The 17,717-nt window shown below is 36.0% G+C and overlaps 2 protein-coding genes across 4 annotated transcripts; both read left to right on the top strand.

Moving 5' to 3' along the window:
• Positions 1 to 2,646: 2,646 nt before the first annotated feature.
• On the top strand, positions 2,647 to 8,315 carry LOC132616841 (uncharacterized). Of its 3 annotated transcripts, XR_009573425.1 has the most exons (9): positions 2,647 to 3,475; positions 5,096 to 5,299; positions 5,428 to 5,481; positions 5,596 to 5,614; positions 5,709 to 5,770; positions 6,369 to 6,430; positions 6,610 to 6,709; positions 6,902 to 6,952; positions 7,867 to 8,315. XR_009573425.1 is itself a non-coding variant. In XM_060331565.1 (6 exons), exons 1-6 carry the CDS (start codon positions 5,928 to 5,930, stop codon positions 7,881 to 7,883), a joined length of 291 nt encoding a protein of 96 aa, XP_060187548.1. In that variant the 5' UTR covers positions 5,787 to 5,927; the 3' UTR covers positions 7,884 to 8,315. The 3 variants fall into 3 exon arrangements, 2 of the variants coding, with proteins under 2 accessions (XP_060187547.1, XP_060187548.1); XM_060331565.1 differs by lacking the exons at positions 2,647 to 3,475; positions 5,096 to 5,299; positions 5,428 to 5,481; positions 5,596 to 5,614; positions 5,709 to 5,770 and adding exons at positions 5,787 to 5,951; positions 7,073 to 7,109; XM_060331564.1 differs by lacking the exons at positions 2,647 to 3,475; positions 5,096 to 5,299; positions 5,428 to 5,481; positions 5,596 to 5,614; positions 5,709 to 5,770 and adding an exon at positions 5,777 to 5,951.
• An 898-nt stretch (positions 8,316 to 9,213) lies between these two features.
• LOC132616839 (formin-like protein 3) lies at positions 9,214 to 16,821 on the top strand. The gene is made up of 7 exons (XM_060331563.1): positions 9,214 to 10,228; positions 11,156 to 12,002; positions 12,090 to 12,519; positions 12,601 to 12,803; positions 13,974 to 14,209; positions 14,828 to 15,703; positions 16,356 to 16,821. The coding sequence occupies exons 1-6, from the start codon at positions 10,034 to 10,036 to the stop codon at positions 15,689 to 15,691; spliced, it is 2,775 nt and encodes a 924-aa protein (XP_060187546.1). The 5' UTR covers positions 9,214 to 10,033; the 3' UTR covers positions 15,692 to 15,703; positions 16,356 to 16,821.
• The last annotated feature ends 896 nt before the right edge of the window (positions 16,822 to 17,717 follow it).

Raw genomic sequence — 17,717 nt, 5'->3', positions numbered from 1 at the left:
AAAGAGAGAAAACAACAAAAGAAAGAATCAAAACAAATAAGAAACTTGTCGATGATAATAGAAAGTGATTGGAGCTCTTTGAAACATCGGAAAGTATTGGGGCAATTTAATGCATGGAGTAAGGCGAGTGCGGAGAACAGAGGGCAAAAATAAAAAGGAAGAATCAAAACAAAACAAGAAACTTCTTGATGATAATGGGAAGAGAACATTGAACGTTGTGAAGTATTTGGGGGTATTTAATGTGTGGAGTAAGACGATTGCGGGAAAGAGAGAATCAAAGCAAAGAAGAAAATTGTTGATGATAACAGAAAGTGATGGGAGCTCTTTGAAGCCTTGGGAAATATCCGGGGAAATTTAATGTGTGGAGTAAAACGAATGCGAAGAAGAGAGAAAAAGAAGAAACAAGAAACTTCTTGATGATAATGGGAAGTGAACATGGAATGTTAGAAAGTATTTGGGGCAATTTAATGTGTGGAGTGAAACGAATGCGAAAAAGAACAAACAAGAAACTTGTTGATGATAACGGAAAGTGATGAGAGCTCTTTGAAGCCTTGGGAAGTATCCTCTTTTCTAGATTCATGGATATTGAATCAATCGAACGCGGCAATTTAATGTGTGGAGTAAAACGAATGCGAAAAAGAACAAACAGGAAACTTTTTGATGATAACAGAAAGTGATGGGAGCTCTTGGAAGCCTTGGGAAGTATCCGGGGAAATTTAATGTGCGGAGTAAAACGAATGCGAAAAAGAGAGAAAGAACAAACAAGAAACTTGTTGATGATAACGGAAAGTGATGAGAGCTCTTTTGAAGCCTTGGGAACTGGGAAGTATCCGGGGCAATTTAATGTGTGGAGTGAAATGAATGCGAAAAGAGAGAGAAAAAGAACAAACAAATTGCTGATGATAACGGAAAGTGATAAGTGCTCTTTGAAGCCTTGGGAAGTATCTGGGGCAATCTAATGTGTGGAGTAAAATGAATGTGAAAAAGAACAAACAGGAAACTTGTCAATGATAACGGTAAGTGATGGGAGCTCTTTGAAGCCTTGGGAAGTATCCGGGGAAATTTAATGTGTGGAGTAAAACGAATGCAAAAAAGAGAGAAAAAGAACAAACAAGAAACTATTTGTCGATAATGGGAAGTGAACATTGAATGTTGTGAAGTATTTGGGGAAATTTAATGTGTGGAGTAAAACGGATGCGAAAACGAGAGAAAAAGAACAAACAAGATACTTGTTGATGATAACGGAAAGTGATGAGAGCTCTTTGAAGCCTTTGGGAAGTATCCGGGGCAATTTAATGCGTGGAGTAAAATGAATGTGAAAAAGAACAAAAAGGAAACTTGTTGATGATAACGGTAAGTGATGGGAGCTCTTTAAAGCCTTGGGAAGTATCCGGGGAAATTTAATGTGTGGAGTGAAACGAATGCAAAAAAGATAGAAAAAGAACTAACAAGAAATTTGCTGATGATAACGGAAAGTGATGAGAGCTCTTTAAAGGATTGGGAAGTATCCGGGGCAATTTAATGTGTGGAGCGAATGCGAAAAAGAGACAGAAAAAAAAAAAGAACAAACAAGAAACTTCTTGATGATAACGGAAGGCGATGAGAGTTGTTTTAAGCCTTGGAAGTATCCGGGGAAATTTAATGCGTGGAGTAATACAAATATAGGAACGAGAATCAAGACAAAAGGAGAGATGTATTGACTTTAGCAGGAAATTGTAATTTACTTAAAGAGTTTTCGATTCCCTTTTAAAATTTGAAAAAGAAAAACAACGTGCCAGACGTATAAACCTTCCTAGGGTTTGAGAATGTTCAGGTAGAGTAACTGTTAAACAATTAACAAGAAATGTTACCCTGTCGAAGCATATATTGCCACGTGGGAAAAGATGGAAAGGAAAGACATGCAGCCGACTGGCTTGACAGCAGTGCACAAATACTTGAGAAGATGCTGGCTTTGGTGGCCAATAATGGATCTGGTCCCAAGCCACACGACGACAAATATGCTACGGCGCGAAAGACAAATTTGAGTTATTCCAATGCAAATTATCGTTGCTTTTGATAAGGGGTTTACATATCCATATAAGAACAAAGATCCAAATATTTCTTTTAGGTGCCTGCCTCATCAGGTAGCTGAGTAGTGAGGTTTTGAAGGTTGACGTTTTCTGGCTTATATGACGTCACTTCGCATTCACTAATCAAAAGTTCAATAACTCAACCTATGGACTCTATGAAACTCTATGCTTGTCTTTCCATATACGGCCAATTAAAAATGAAGAAGTCTTGGTTCTCAACATTCCTTCTGGTATATGACCGATTTTTGCTTACCACAAATGCATGTTTTGGTATATATGAGCTCCGCAAACAGTCTCCTTTTGTCAAACTCAGAATGGTCTCTTTTTATGTGCTGCAGAAGGTGAAGTTTCCGATAAATATACTTGGTCATGGTAGTAAATACTAGCTATTAAAGTATTTTGTTTTGTTCATTGTATTCTCCTTCATAATCTAGATATATTCTTTCCTTGTGCATCCATCTATGTAGTTTTTAGACTTTTATGGTAGAAACCAGGCAAGGCAAATTGTCAATGGTATGTATGGTTGTATGTATGTGTGTATTTATGTATGTATGCATGTATGTATGTATTTATTTATTTATTTATGTATGTATGTATGTATGTATGTCAATATGTTTGATAGGGTTTTGCAATCAATTTGATATGTGTGTCTAACAAGAAACCTGTGGTTGAGAATGTAAAATGGTTAAGCTCTTTGATATCTTAGGAAGAATTTAGAGAAATTTAAATATTTAATTCATAGACTAAGAACAATGTGAAAAAGAGAGACAGTTCTAAAAAATAAAAATAAAAAGGAAAGATATATGTAAGAATTATTTTTGTTTTTTGGGGCCTCAGTAATTATGTAATATACAACAGCACATTCTTAGTTATGGCTTTATAAAATTACCTTACTATTTCAAAAAGAAAACTTTACCAGGCAATTGTGCTGAGATACTGACATAGTCTTTTTTTTTTTTTTTTTTGGGAAAGGTACAAAAAGTTAAGTTTTTCTTTTTTGTCTTTAGAAAAAAGAAAGACAATGTGCGAGACAAATATAACTTCCATAGAAGTCAGGAAAGTGTTTCAGGTAGATCAAGTGTTTTAACTATTGGCAAGAACATGGAATTTCCATGTAGAAACATTTACAGCCACATGGTAAGAGTGAAAGGAAAGACATACTCCTACAGCCAAATGGCTTGACAACACTGCACGGGTGCCTGAGAAAATGTTAGTTTTGGCAACAAGTAGTGGAGCTGGTACAGTGCCAAACAACCATATATATGATACAGTGGGAAGACAAATTTGTTTACTGCAATTCAAAAGATAATTGCTTTTAAAAAGGGATTTAACATAGCATTATTTGGGCAAATATGACAGATGCTTGCAACTTCAGGCAGTTATGTGCTTAGTTTGTGGAGGTTCAGGTTTGCTGGCTTTTGATGACTTTCTTAGTTCACATTCAATAATCTAGAGCTCAGACAATCTATGGACTCAATGAATCTATGCTTGTCCTTTCACTCATGACTAGATAAAAGAGATGAATTTTTGGGTTTCACCATTCAGTATGAGTTGATTTTACGGTATCAGGATCAAAGGGTGCCACGATAAAGTTTTGAGCTATAATTTGAATAGGTATATGAAGAACTAAACATATGGATAGCCTCCGGGGCTTTGGTTTAGTGGTCAAAGTGTGACATATGATGTGTGAGTTAGGCGCACTTCATGGGTTCGAACCTTGTTGTAAACAAAATCCTGGTATTTATATGGAGAAGAGTAGAGTGGCGGGCCCGTTATCGAACGAGTTTCTAACTGTGCGCCACCGACCTTCGGAGATTGCTCAGTTACAAAGAAAAAGAACTAAATATCTGGATACTAATTTTTCTCCTGTAAGCTGTGAACATAAATTCTATTGTTAGGTCAAGGGTAAAGCTGATAGATGAGAAGAAATGAAGTCAATCAGCTAAGTGAGATGACCAATTGTTTCTCATAACTATTTTGTTGTCGTAGAATATTAAGTATCATGTTTACTTAGTAGCTTTGGCCCAAACTCTGTATTTGCATTGAAAAATTCACTTAATATATATAAATAATCTATTCGGAACATAGTCGTTAATTCAAAACCCATAAACTTAAAATCCCGGATCAGCCTGACTGGACGTCTTAGTTTCTCTGTGGTGCAAGGCTATAGGCTTACTAAAAAGAAATAGGTTTACTCTATAGTGAGATGCGATAATTTGTTTCAATGATGTATTATTTTACTTCTGTCTAGTGAATGATATGTAGCATACACCGTATACTTCTCTTGAGATATCAAAATATGAATTCTCCTATATGTTGAACTTATATATATAGGCTAGAAATGCTATGAGAGGTAATAAATTGGACTTATCTAATATATTACCTGAAAGAAAGAGCTTGGAGTTTCCAAAAGGTAGGCTTTTAATTTTCCATGTAGCATTTGTCATGGCTGTTCTAATGATTAATCGTCTAGCATGCAGCCGAATGAATGGTACTTACTGTTAGTTTCTTAAGTCGTGCATGCTGGCTTTAACGATTTAAGAATAAATATTCTTTTTCCAGATTCACAGCACGGAGAAAATAAGTATTGAGAACGGGGAACACCGGAAATTACGAGAATGTTATTTCATGCATTCATTTTCCTGAAAAAATAAATAGTAGAGGAAAAAGAACAAACCAAAGTACCTATTTTCCACTCAGCAGGCTTCAACCCATAGATTTCTGTTCATTAATTGTGTGGATGTGTGTAGCTGCACCCAAAAAAGTTTACTGTTGACTTAGGATTTGGCATAAATAACAGGATTACCACTGAAACCTGTTTTCTTCACAAAATCTTTCTATTGCTGATTCGAATTTAGATTTTCTATTAGCTTTGACCAATCAAATCTGGAAACATATCCTACAATAACTATGTTTGACTAGAATGTCAACGCATTAAATGCTTTGACCTTTTTGCTTTATTTTCTTTTCTGTTGTTCTATATATTTCTCGGTTCATTGAAGAACAAACTTGTATCTAACTTCCAGTTCTAGTTTTCATCCTGTCATGGGTCGTAATAAGCTTGTGATGAAGAAAATTGAAAATTCAACATCCCGCCAACAGACCTATTCAAAGCGCAAGGATGGTATTGTTAAGAAGGCAAATGAGTTGGCTGTTTTATGTGACACAGATGTTGGTCTTTTAATGTTTTCTCCAACCGGTCAAGTGACCAGCTATTCTAGCAGAGGAAGGTGAATATCCTAATAATTAAATCTTATGAATGGAACTTCCAGAATGACCTTTTTTCTTTGAATATTCTAGTTTTCCTTTTGGTTGTTTGGAATAACAGAAAGTAATACGATTTTCTTTGGTTGTGTAGTGTTGAGGATATCCTGCTCCGTATTGTGAACCGGCCTGGTGAACTGAACAGGCGGTATGTTTATTTCATATGCCAAATCCATGAATTAGACTTTGCCAATTCCGTGTAACTAACTTTCTCAATTTTTTTTTTTGGTTCTTGTTGTCCCACTCCATTTGATTGTTGAAGACCCATTCCAAATGAAGAGGTACTAAATTTTTACACATCTTTTACTGATTGTTAGCCTTTTCCGGCAACTCTTTGGAGTTTCATCTGACCTTAACATGCCTTATTCATTGCAGCACTTGACACAGAGGCTCATAAAGTCAAAACATGAAGGAGAAATGGTGGAAAAGATAGCTATGTATACCACTCTCCTTTTGCACTCCATTTATATGTATTAGTATATTAGTTCATGAGAGTGGATACATGACTTCTCTCTTTCTTTTCTTTTTTGCTTGGTTTTTTTCTACGTGATTTTGAATAATTTTTGTCTTTTTGCTGGATATTTTACGACGCTGATGATTGGACGAGCCAGTGTCGAGGTAAGATGTGATGCTTCCACATTGTTGTTCTTTTTTGTCGTTGTGTTCCTATCTTTTGTCGCTGTGTTCCTATCTGACAGTCTGTCGGTTAACCAGTTATGGCAACCACTAACTATGCATTACAGATAAGTCAGCGAAAACGAGAATATAACTTGACAGAAGCCACCTAGAAATCATTTTTGGGAATGGTTAATTTTTAAATGGTATCGAGGATTTAACTTTCTCGAGGCTACGAATCAAATATCTTAGAGCTTTTGGTTGATTGTGTGTGCATACTTTAAAATCCAATGATATATCTACAGATAGGGTAATATTTAGAAAGGGAGTCACCTTCAGTCAATAGTTAGAAACTTATAGTATTTGCTATTACTGCAAGCTCATAACTTGATATAATTTTTTTATGTATTTCCATATTAGGCTCTTGAGGAGAAGCTCAATAAGCTCAATCAAAGACTAAGTGAAGCACGAGAGAAAATAAGGTGAGGAGTTACTCACTGTCTTCGTTCCTGTCTTTTCTTTTCCATCCTGCATCGTTTTTTGGCTATTCTATTAGGAAGGGTGGGATAATTTTATGGTCTGAATGTAGCTCTTTTAATCTATGAGAAGAAGATTTCCCTTTTTTATAAGGAATACTGACTTTTTCCCTTGGACGGGGCAGGCATTACGAACCGCAAGTGGAGAACATCACCTCAGTCCAAGAAGCTGCTGTATGCGAGCAGTTCCTTTTGAGTGCTCTGGGACGGATACAACAATCAAAAGTGAGCATATCTCAAGCCTGATGCAGTCTTTTAGTTCTATTGTTTAGGGGGAGGAGACCCTGAAGTAGAATTAAGCTCAATATACACTCACCCCTTCCCACCAACCCCCTCCAAAAAAAAAAAGAAAAAAAAAAAACTAGTGAATTGAGGAGTTAGGACCAGCGTGATCATGTTTCGTATTCTTCTTACCAGGCCAAATTCTTGGGTGGCAATGAATTTATCAAGACAAATGAACATACTGAGGTAAAGAAATTTTAAGCTGAACAAAATTGCAATTTTTTTATTGTGTCGTATTTGGAAAGATACGCAACTGTTTCACCGATATTCTGTATGGAAAGTAACTGTTAGCATTATAATTTCTAGGTGGCTTCTGTCAACACAGAATATACATCTACTGCAGGTAACGAATCTGCATTTTCAAATCCTACGTGGTGCCTAAGTTTGAATTTCCCATTTACCTCATGTCTTTTGAGTGCTTTGCGGTTCTATTTGCTCAAGTTGTTTATTTCTGTTTAGAATAAAAGGTTGCTATTTTCAGATTGCAAGCATGAAATGTTTGAAAAAAAGTTTTTCTTTCTCGCCCAAAATTAATGAAGCGTCTCAGGAGGTTTTTATAACGTGAGCTTGGGGTAGCCAAAAGGCATTTTATTAAGGGATATTTAGCATGAAATGGTCCTCTTTTCTAGATGTTTGAAAAGAACTATTTTTGTCGTTCAGAGACTCGATGCAGCAGCAGGTTTGTCCCTGATGAATATGTACTACTCCCTCCGTTCCAATTTATGTGATATAGTTTGACTAGACACGGAGTTTAAGAAAAAAAGAAATTGGGACTTGCGGTCTAAAACAAGCCATGAATATTTGTATAGTTGTAAATCATTGAGAAGTTTTAACTTAAATTATTTACAAATGTAAACATGTATCATTCTATTTGGGACAGATTAAAATGGAAAGTGTAATATAAATTGGGACAGAGGGAGTATGACATTGGCCAGTGTCTATCTTGTCTTGGCCACATTAGTACTTATATCTTCTGCCTTTCAATTATGATCAGTGAACTCTATATCAGACTTTTTTTTTTTGGTTCAAACACTTACATGTTACTCTGCTGAATTAGATTACGCAGACGAATGTCCTGATTCTTGGTTCTCTGTCTGTAGGAACCAGTAGGGGATGAAAATTGCGAGAAACAGACAGGATCTCAGCCCAGCATTAGCTTATCGTGTCGAACAGATGCAGCAGGAGTTATATTATACAGTACTAGTATATGTGTTAAGAACTTAGTAAATAACTTGCACTTATCAAGCAAGCAGAAGTATGAATAGTGTTGCCTGTATCTATCACTGCAGGAGTTAAATTAGTATGTGTTAAGAACTTAGTAAACACCTTGCACTTATCAAGCAAGCAAAAGTATGAATAATGTTGCTCATAGCTATTACAGCAACTTTAGAGTTCTTCTATGACATCAATCATAGGTGGTATTTAGAATAGAAAACAATTTCGTTTTGTTTTATCTTAACTTCGATAATTTGTGTATCCTCCAAGTTTCGCAAGTTCTTTGTTAATTTTCTGAACCTTGAAAATAGAAGCTACAGAACCTTGGCTAATACTTGATTTTCTTACTTTGGTCACTGATTTTTTCGTTTCTTTTGCTCATATATTAAATTTCCTGCATGGAGTTGTGCTCTCTTCACTTTATATGTTCATATTTTCTGAAACGTTCTTGGTTTATTGGATTATTATTGGTCTGAAATTCTTAAATAGAAGTTGTTGCAAAAGGACTTTATATATTAGCATGGTGTTACATTGAAGGTGGAATACTATGTAAGTCAGATTGTGTTTGATAGACATACTTGAGGACGAGTTCAGGGGTTCGCATATGCATTAAGCCTAAAAAGTTTAACTATAATAATGTGATTTTGTAGTACCTTTTATATCATATTGAACGATGTAAATTTTATTTTGAAGGATATCTAAGAAAATTGCCGTCCAATTTTATAGCAAAAGTTACAGTATCACATATTAACTGTCGAACTCCAAATTCTTATTATCTCACAAAAACAACAATAACCGTGACTTAATTTTAACCAAAATAATTGATGAATATCTCACAATACAACAAAGTTATTTTATGAATGTACGACGAGAAGTATTAGTTATTGAAAAAAACATAATTATTAAGCTTTAAAGTACTAGCATAAAATATCTGCCACTAGTAAGAAGCTTTATGACAAGTGAGGAAACAATACTTCAATATAATACTCTAATCATCCCCCGTCTCTATTGTGCAAAATTGAGAGATCCCAACATAGTAGACAGAAATAAAATATTGTATTGCCATATCTGTAGTTGATGATTAGTAACTTTAGTCAAGTAAGTTCTTAAGTGATTACTTGTAAATTTTATGATAAGGACTTATTAATTGATATTCTCTTAAAAATCGTGATCAATTGACCATCACAGGTTAAACTACTCCGTATAACTTATTCATATCTTTATTTATTAGTTGTGTATCTATAAAGTCCAGCTAAGATATTAATAAGTATTATTTTTTTCTCTCTAATATAGCACAGATGATTGAGAATATATCCTATATCTTTTCTTTAAGTTCAGGTTAATTTTTTTTTTTTTTTAAAAAAAAAGGCTAGAACTCATGTGCTCATCTAAACTTTGTCCTCTGCACGTTACTATAAATATTTTATTTTTGCCACACGCACAGCTCTTTTTGCCTCCGAAAAAACATGAAATATTTCTAACAAACAAAAATCCCAAGTTAGAATCTGACCCAAAATGTCAAAAATCTTAGAGCTTTTTCTAAAAAAAGATTTGAGGGAACCCTTTAAAAATAGAATTCTTGATCATATATAGAATTCATCTCCTTCTTGAACCTTTGCTTAATTCTTCTCTCTTTTTTTGTTCTTTTTCAGTATTTGTTGCAAAGGAACCAAAGGGTGGTGGGTTCTTGTTCTGCATTGCATTTTGAAGGCTAAAGATACAATTTTTATCTGTATACATATGCATTCTAGGTGTAAAAATTGAATCTTGAATTGTTTATTGGGAGTTCTTGATGTTGGATGCTAAATAGGGGCCATAATCTATCTGATTTCTTGTTGAATAGCCTGGAAGGCTAAAGAGATCATATATCTAGTTGAGACATATATATTTGTATATATATAAACATTTGTGTATATTTCAATTCTCCCTTCTAGATGTTTGGAATTCTATGAATTGGATTGAAAAATAGAGCTACAAAGGCCAAGGTTTTCTGGTTGTTTCTTGGATTGCATTGAGTGTTTCTTGCTTTACCTGAAAGAGGTTCTTGAATACATGCCAAATATAATTAAAAGAAGGCCAGAATATGGGATGATCAATATTATAATGAAAAGGGTAGCCTGTGCATTTGGTTTTGTTGCTTTGCTTTGTGTTTGGTCAGCAAGAGATTCAGAAGGGAAACGAAAGTTTCCCGGAAGCAATTTAGATATTGCAGGTCTTTGGCATGTTCCTGTGATAGACGATGATACGGTATGTATTTCATTTCTCTCATATTGATATGGAGATTTAATATTTGCACTCATGTAATGTGCATTCATAAAATGTGTGTAGTATATGTATTTAGATAAGTGTTGTTTAATGTATATGTCAAGTGTCAACTATGGTTGTTTATTGTGATCAATAGACTTGCCTATGCTTTTGTTTGCTGATACCTAAGTATTATTTCCTGATGAGTATTCACAATTTCGTCGAAAATGAAGTAGCATTGCTTTCGTAAGATAAACTGTTGAGTTATCTGAGGGAATTAGTGTTTTTAATTAAGAGAGGGATTTAACCAATCTACCTTGGTCTTTGCCCAAAACCAACAAATATGGGCTAGGAGTCTATGCCAAAGTTTCTAAAGTTTTTCGTTTCCAGAAGTTCAGAGACTAAGTGTGTTAGTTGTAAAAATGGTTGAAATGTGGAGGTCCATAGGAAACAAGAATTGGATCTGTATATTAATAACAAAGACAACGAGGAAGAATCTCTAATCATCCACCTCGGAACTTAAGCACTGGTATTTCTCCCATTTTGAGGAAATAAGTAACCTTTTCAACCTATTCCCATACTCTTATTTGAATGGCATCAAAGGTTTATTCCTCACATGAACAGTTTGAAGATTATTGTGCAAGAAAACTGTTACAAGGTTCAAAAAGATTTATTTCGAGTTCAGCTTTTTGTTTCCCTGAACCACCCTAAAATTTTCAATGCTGCCATTTTAGTTGTTGAATGTTTTGATTCAGTGGTCATATAATGCAGCCATCAAATTTGAATTTTCAAAAGATGCAAGATGGAGAAGCATCGGTTGCATAATAGTGAGACAAAAACAACGTTATGTTAGTCTTTTAGAATTCATGTTTCCTACTCAATTCTTGCCTTGTCAAAATACTGTAACTTCATGAAATCTTCTGTATGCAGGCTGAGAAAGTATGGATTCATTGCAGAGAAGACTTAGAAGAGAGTACAGAAGCAGCAAAATTTCTGGAATATTATATTCAACGAGCAGAAACAGGAAGTTATAGTTGCTTAAAACAGGATATAGCTTTGTTGAGAAAAAGAACCTTACGAAACGCTATTAAAGATTTGCCTCCCGGACAGAAGCAGATATTGTTGCAGTGCTTAAGAAGGAAAAATGTTCCACTTCATGTTTCTGATAATGACGATGCATCCAGTACTTGGTTTAGCAAGTACCAAGAGCTTTTGGCACAATTGTCCAGCGTTCCCAGGAGGTACCTAAGAGGAAAAAGGCATCCATTTTTGAGAAAAAAACATGCTCCAGTTCCATCCCTCGCTCCATCTCCAGGGCCCGTCCCGGTTCCAACCCTCTCTCCATCTCCTGGGCCCAGCCCGGTTCCAACCATTGCTCCATCTCCGGGGCACCGCCCTTTTCCAACCCTCGCTCCATCTCCAGGCCCCGCAACTGTATCGCCAATTTATGCTCCAGTTCCTTCTACTGAGGTGCCCGCTAGCTCTCCGGCTCTGCAGCCTCCTTCTCCAGTTATAAAACCTCCTGCAAAGCCTCCAAAGAGCACCAATTCTTCTAAACCTTTGCCTGTTCATCCTCCAGCTAAACCACCAAATGGTCATAATTCTCCTGGAAATAATCAGCAGCATCGAAATTATTTAATTGCTGCAGTGGCTGGATGTTCCGTTGCGGGAATTGCCCTTTTAGCTATGTTGCTATTATGTGTTAAGAATAAAAAGAAAGAAGTAGCTCCAAAAGATGGGCAAAGGGACGGAAAGCCTCCTCTGAATTTGAATCCAGGTGTCTATTTGCTGCGATTTATCTCATTGCATCATGCATCATTCTTTTTCATTACATTGAAGTAATTTGTGTGATTTGTGTTGTCAGGTTCTTCTCTAAATGTCAAGAGTGCGTCTGCTGTAGGCGATGCTGATCCTCATAATACTTTCGAAGCAGAAGGGAAACTGTCGAATGCAAATGCTCACACACCATTACCGCTTCCTCCGGGAAAATCTGCACCTCCACCTCCACCTCCTGGTCCACCACCACCTCCTCCTCCCAAACCACCTGCTCCAAGCCCACCTCCACCTCCAAAAGTTGTTCGTCCTCCTAATCCACCAAAACCTGGTAATTTGCCAAAGCCTTCACCTCTTGGAGCCGCACATCAGAGAGGATGTTCTTCTGGGACCGGGGGAAGTGACTCATTGGGTGAATCTGATGCTCCAAAGACAAAATTAAAACCATTCTTCTGGGACAAGGTTCTTGCTAACCCTGACCACTCTATGGTTTGGCATGAAATAAAAGCCGGCTCTTTCCAGTAAGCTTTGCACTGGTCTTGCTATTCACTTTGCTCCTGCGAGAGTTTAACTGCCATTCTGATTGCTGAATTTTATTACAGGTTTAATGAGGAGATGATGGAGTCCTTATTCGGATATATACCAGGAGACCAAGGAAAAGAAGATCGAAGAAAAGCTTCCTCATCCTTTGACCAAACCTCACATTATATTCAGATTATTGATCCTAAGAAATCGCAAAATCTAGCAATTCTTCTCAAAGCCTTAAATGTGACAACAGAAGAAGTTTATGATGCTCTCAAGGAGGGTAAGTCTCTCTCTCTCCCCCTATTCAGTCTCAAGATTTAGTAGCTATTACGCGATGAGAAATAATATATTATCACCCTGTAAAGAGTGAGAGTATAATGAAAGAGGTTCTCAAAGTAAGTAGAAGTATTTCACCTCATTAAAATATTTTCATTGGCATGAGTATTACTCATCCGGTTACAACTAAAGATATAAAAGTATTAGGAAAGAAAGGGAAGAGCATGAACAATGAAGTCTACACATTAAGCTTCTCCCCACCTATTACAGAACCATATTATTGTACTTATATGTCATAATTAATCAATTAAATCTTATGCAGTACAATATCAAAACTAGTTAGGGTGGTTGTATGAATCCTTTTAGAAGTTCAATTTGATTTGGTCTAGTTCATTTCAGTACTAAATAGTTTGATCTTAAAGGACATTTTGGGTTATCTAATACTAGAGTGCTCTCCGTCTCACATTTATCCCTACATTGATATATATAAATTAGCATAATCCCGACTAGTTGGTATCACCTGTATGAATCATTTGCTTCATTTTGTTCTATTCTTAGCTACGTCCGCCTTGATTTCGATAAAATGTAGGGATAACTTTCCTACATATGGTTTTAGGTTTACCTCGTTCTCTTTTGCCGCCTGATTTATCATATTGTTTCACCTGTGAACGGTAAATTTGGGAGTCTATGTATGACATGCTAAACCATCTCAGTGGACCTTTTCTAATTTATCTGCTACACATGTTATTTTGCACCCTCTATAACATGTGTTTATTTTAATCTTTTCAGATTTTGTACAATCACATTTGTACGACATTCATATTGTGGATATGTTGGACCTTAGCAACCCAACATTCACTTCCATATAACATTGATTCACAACTGTTTTATAGAGCTTGCCTATCACTTTGCTAGATATCTTCTGATCTCATAACTTTCTAGTAACATCCCTCCGTTTCAACCATTTTATATTTTAAGTAAATGTGTTACATTTTCATTTATCATATCATTCTCCTGGAAAACTGAACATGGATTTGAAATAATTCGGCATTTAACATCCCCACATCCTGTTTTTACTCGTGTTTGGAGGCAAAAAAAGTCCCATCTAATTATGTATTATTTTCATCGAGAAGGTTTCTGAAGCTTAACTCTAATTACTTAAGTATCTTATCAGGTAATGAACTGCCTCCTGAACTCTTACGAACTCTGTTGAAGATGAAACCAACAACGGATGAAGAACTAAAACTCAGATTATTTGCCGGAGACATTTCTCAGCTTGGTCCTGCTGAACGTTTTCTAAAGACCATGGTTGCAATTCCATTTGCCTTCAAACGGATGGAAGCATTGTTGCTCATGTGTTCTCTTCAGGAAGAAGTTTCTTCCATTAAAGAGTCCTTTACGACCTTAGAGGTAAAGTTTAAAATATTTAGGGTGAAAATATCTTGTTGTTCTGCTTTGGCCTCAGTTTTTATCTGTTGATTCTCTGTTTGGTGGTTTGCCAACTATACACAAGCCATCCACATGAACTCGGAGAAAAAAAAGAATGCAAATAGCGGTGTTTGACTAGGCACGGAGTTTAAAACAAGCCAGTCATTTATGTGGCTAGAAATCATCTCATTAAGGGTAAAATGAGATGTTTACAAATTAAATTGTTTTCAAGTATAGAAAGGTGTCATTCTCTTTGGAACAAACTAAAAAGGAAAGTGTTCCACATAAAATGGGACAAAGGGAGTGACATAAATGTGCTACATATCATGTGACTGATACTTTTATCTCTGGAGATTGTTTCTGCTTGTTGGAATATCATTTTTTTTTTTTGTTTAAAAAGTAAGAATAATAAGAAAAACTAATAAAGGAAGTCAACTGTTCTTTTAGATTAACAGTGGCAAAAAGTATGTAGAGATGTGTTTCTCACTTTTTGTAATAACATACAGACTTTGTCAATTGAGGGGAGTCATTTCACATCTCTCGTTACTATTTCATAACTTCACATAGGGATTGCTTTTTATTCATCATTGTGACTTGCAGGTCGCATGTAAGGAGCTGAGAAACAGCAGACTCTTCCTGAAACTTCTAGAGGCAGTTCTTAAAACTGGAAACCGCATGAATGATGGCACCTTCCGTGGTGGTGCCCAGGCATTCAAGCTTGACACACTTTTGAAACTGTCAGATGTGAAAGGAACTGATGGAAAGACCACACTCTTGAACTTTGTAGTTCAGGAAATTATTCGATCTGAAGGATTAAAAGCAGCACGAAGATTGAGAGAGAACCAAAGCACATCCAGTGTGCAGACAGAAGATCTTGTAGTGGATCTTGCTCAGGACTCGGTCAATTATCATCGCACCCTTGGTCTCCAGGTGGTTTCTGGTTTAAGCAACGAGCTACAGAACGTAAAAAAATCATCACTTATTGATGGCGAGAACTTAAGTGCAGCTGTCATGAAGCTTAGTCAGTCACTAGTGAAAACTAAAGAGTTTCTGGAGACGGATATGAGAAGTTTGGAGGAAGAAAGTAAGTTCCGTGATACACTCACGGATTTTATCCAACACGCAGAACAGGAGATTACTTGCATACTAGAAGAAGAGAAAAGGATAATGTCTTTGGTTAAGAGCACAGGAGACTACTTCCATGGAAATGCAGGGAAAGACGAAGGCTTGCGTCTCTTTTCTGTTGTTAGTGATTTCTTGATTATGTTGGACAAGGCATGTAGTGTGGTGAGAAAATCAACTAAATTGACAGTAAAGACTCCTAGAAAAGGGACATTAACAACATCTCCTTCCCAAGAATCTGTTCCTGAGTCTTTGCCAGACATACGTCAACGACTATTTCCTGCAATCCAGGAGCGACAGATGCACGATTCTAGTTCAGATGATGAGAGCTCAAGCCCCTAGCTTTCTGTTTAGGTATGATTTCCATTTAATGGTAGTGAAAATGATAAAAATGATCCCTTGTGTTTGAGGATAGGTTCAAAATAGTCCCTTAAGTATGCAGTGAATAGTTTTGTTCCTTTATGTTTGCCAAAAGTTAACACTTTTAGTTTCCGTCAAATATTTACCAAAATTTGAAGAAAAAAATGAAATTAGTGGGAACTCACATTTAGAGGAACAGTTTTTGTAGGTTCTGCTATTTTTTATTTATTTCTAGAGTTTGGTTCAGTTCTTTCAGGTGTAATTTCTGTTATTTTTTTTATATCTTTTAGTGTCTACTGCAGTTTTTTGTGTTGCATAAATTAAGGATTTGATGGGACTTTCTTGATGTTTATTGTTAAATCTTTTTTCTCTACTGTTCTCGACAAATCTAACAAACATAAATTGTTAAATATTTGACGGAGACTAGAAGTGTTAGCTTTTTAGCAAACTTAAAGGTCCAAAACTGTTCAGTGCATAGTTAAGGGACTATTTTGAACCTATCGTCAAACATAAGAGACCATTTTTGTCATTTTTCTAAACCCCTTGTGTACCTTGAAATCCCTTTCTCTATTAATCAAATCTGAGTTTCCGTGGAACTATGCAAAGAAGGGCTGATGAGTTATAACTTTTCTGTTTTGATGCGTAGGTGTCAGAGTACTTTGGAGCTAATATGGCTTGGATAATAGACTGCAAAAGCATGTATTTAACAAATATATGAGGCCTAAGTTCTGCTTCAAATACACCCCAGTTAGCGAACACATGCTCTGGGATAGAGGGACTAGGCATTGGCTTCAATGCTTTCTTAGAGCCCTAGCGCTAGCGGTAGGAAGAACGGCTATAGTATAGATGCCGTAGTTATTGCTGGTCTACTACAACTATCCACGGAGTTAAATCACGACATCTCAATGTTTGTAGTCACATTTATCTATAAAAATCTAACTATTTCTCAACTATGAGATGGTAATGGTACTGATCTCCTCAATGCTTGCTAAATTCTTTTTAGTATATATATTGGAAGTTTAAGAAAGTTGGACCAGATTTGCACAGTTGCAGCTTTTTGTTCTTCTAGTTCTATCTTCTTTTTCAGGTTAAGATGCATGATTGGTGATTCATTTGTTCTTTAATCCATTTTGTTGCCTAGTTCTCTGTTGAGCACTCCACTTTGTACAATATTTACTAATCTTTCCTTTTCTGTGGGTGGTAAACTTGTAATTTTGTACTCATTCTATATTTCTGTAACTATGAATTTTTGAGTGTTAGGATAGGTATATGGCATTTCTAGGACATCCCTTCCGTATAAGCTTAAACCATTTCTGCTGATTGGTGGAGGAAATAATAGCCTTCTGCCACAAGTCTATGTAAAGGTGTAGAATTTCAAAGTTCACTGGTATTTCATTATTCCAGTATCTTCTGCTTTGTTCACTATGTAAAGGTGAAGAATTTCAAGCTCGACTATGTTGGTTTTATTTAGTTCAAGTGACAAAGGTTGATGGACTTGTAACTTAGGTCACTGGTTTGAGTCTTGTGTCGTGCGAACTGAGGTTGGTGTTTAACCCCCTGTTTGGATGGTTGTTTCCCGTGGTTCATTATTGTATTGTTTTCATTGATAACATGTTTGTTTTCATTGTTCTTAAAATTATATTGTATGGTGTTGTAAAACCCGTTGTTATATAACAATGAAAAAGCTCAATTTTTTTGAAGCCACAAATTTGGTGGTTTTTGCGTGGTTACTAATAAAAATGTTATTAAACCACAACACACGATACAGTCTATCCAGACAAAGTATTCATTAATACAGTACAAGTACAATACAATACTGTACATTATGAAACCATGGGTAACAACCATCCAAACATAGTGTAAGTGGAGAAGGTTAGAAGACGGGCTCATTATTCCCCAGTTTTGGGGGGAGGGGTAAAGATGTGGGAATATACTACTAGTATCTATTACTTGTATTATGTTTATGCAACACCAACAGGTGCAAATCGATATCTTTTAGCACACAACA

Source organism: Lycium barbarum, chromosome 11, assembly GCF_019175385.1.
Source record: "Lycium barbarum isolate Lr01 chromosome 11, ASM1917538v2, whole genome shotgun sequence".
Classification (NCBI taxonomy): Eukaryota; Viridiplantae; Streptophyta; class Magnoliopsida; order Solanales; family Solanaceae; genus Lycium; species Lycium barbarum.
This window is presented reverse-complemented; position numbering and strand designations above follow the sequence as displayed.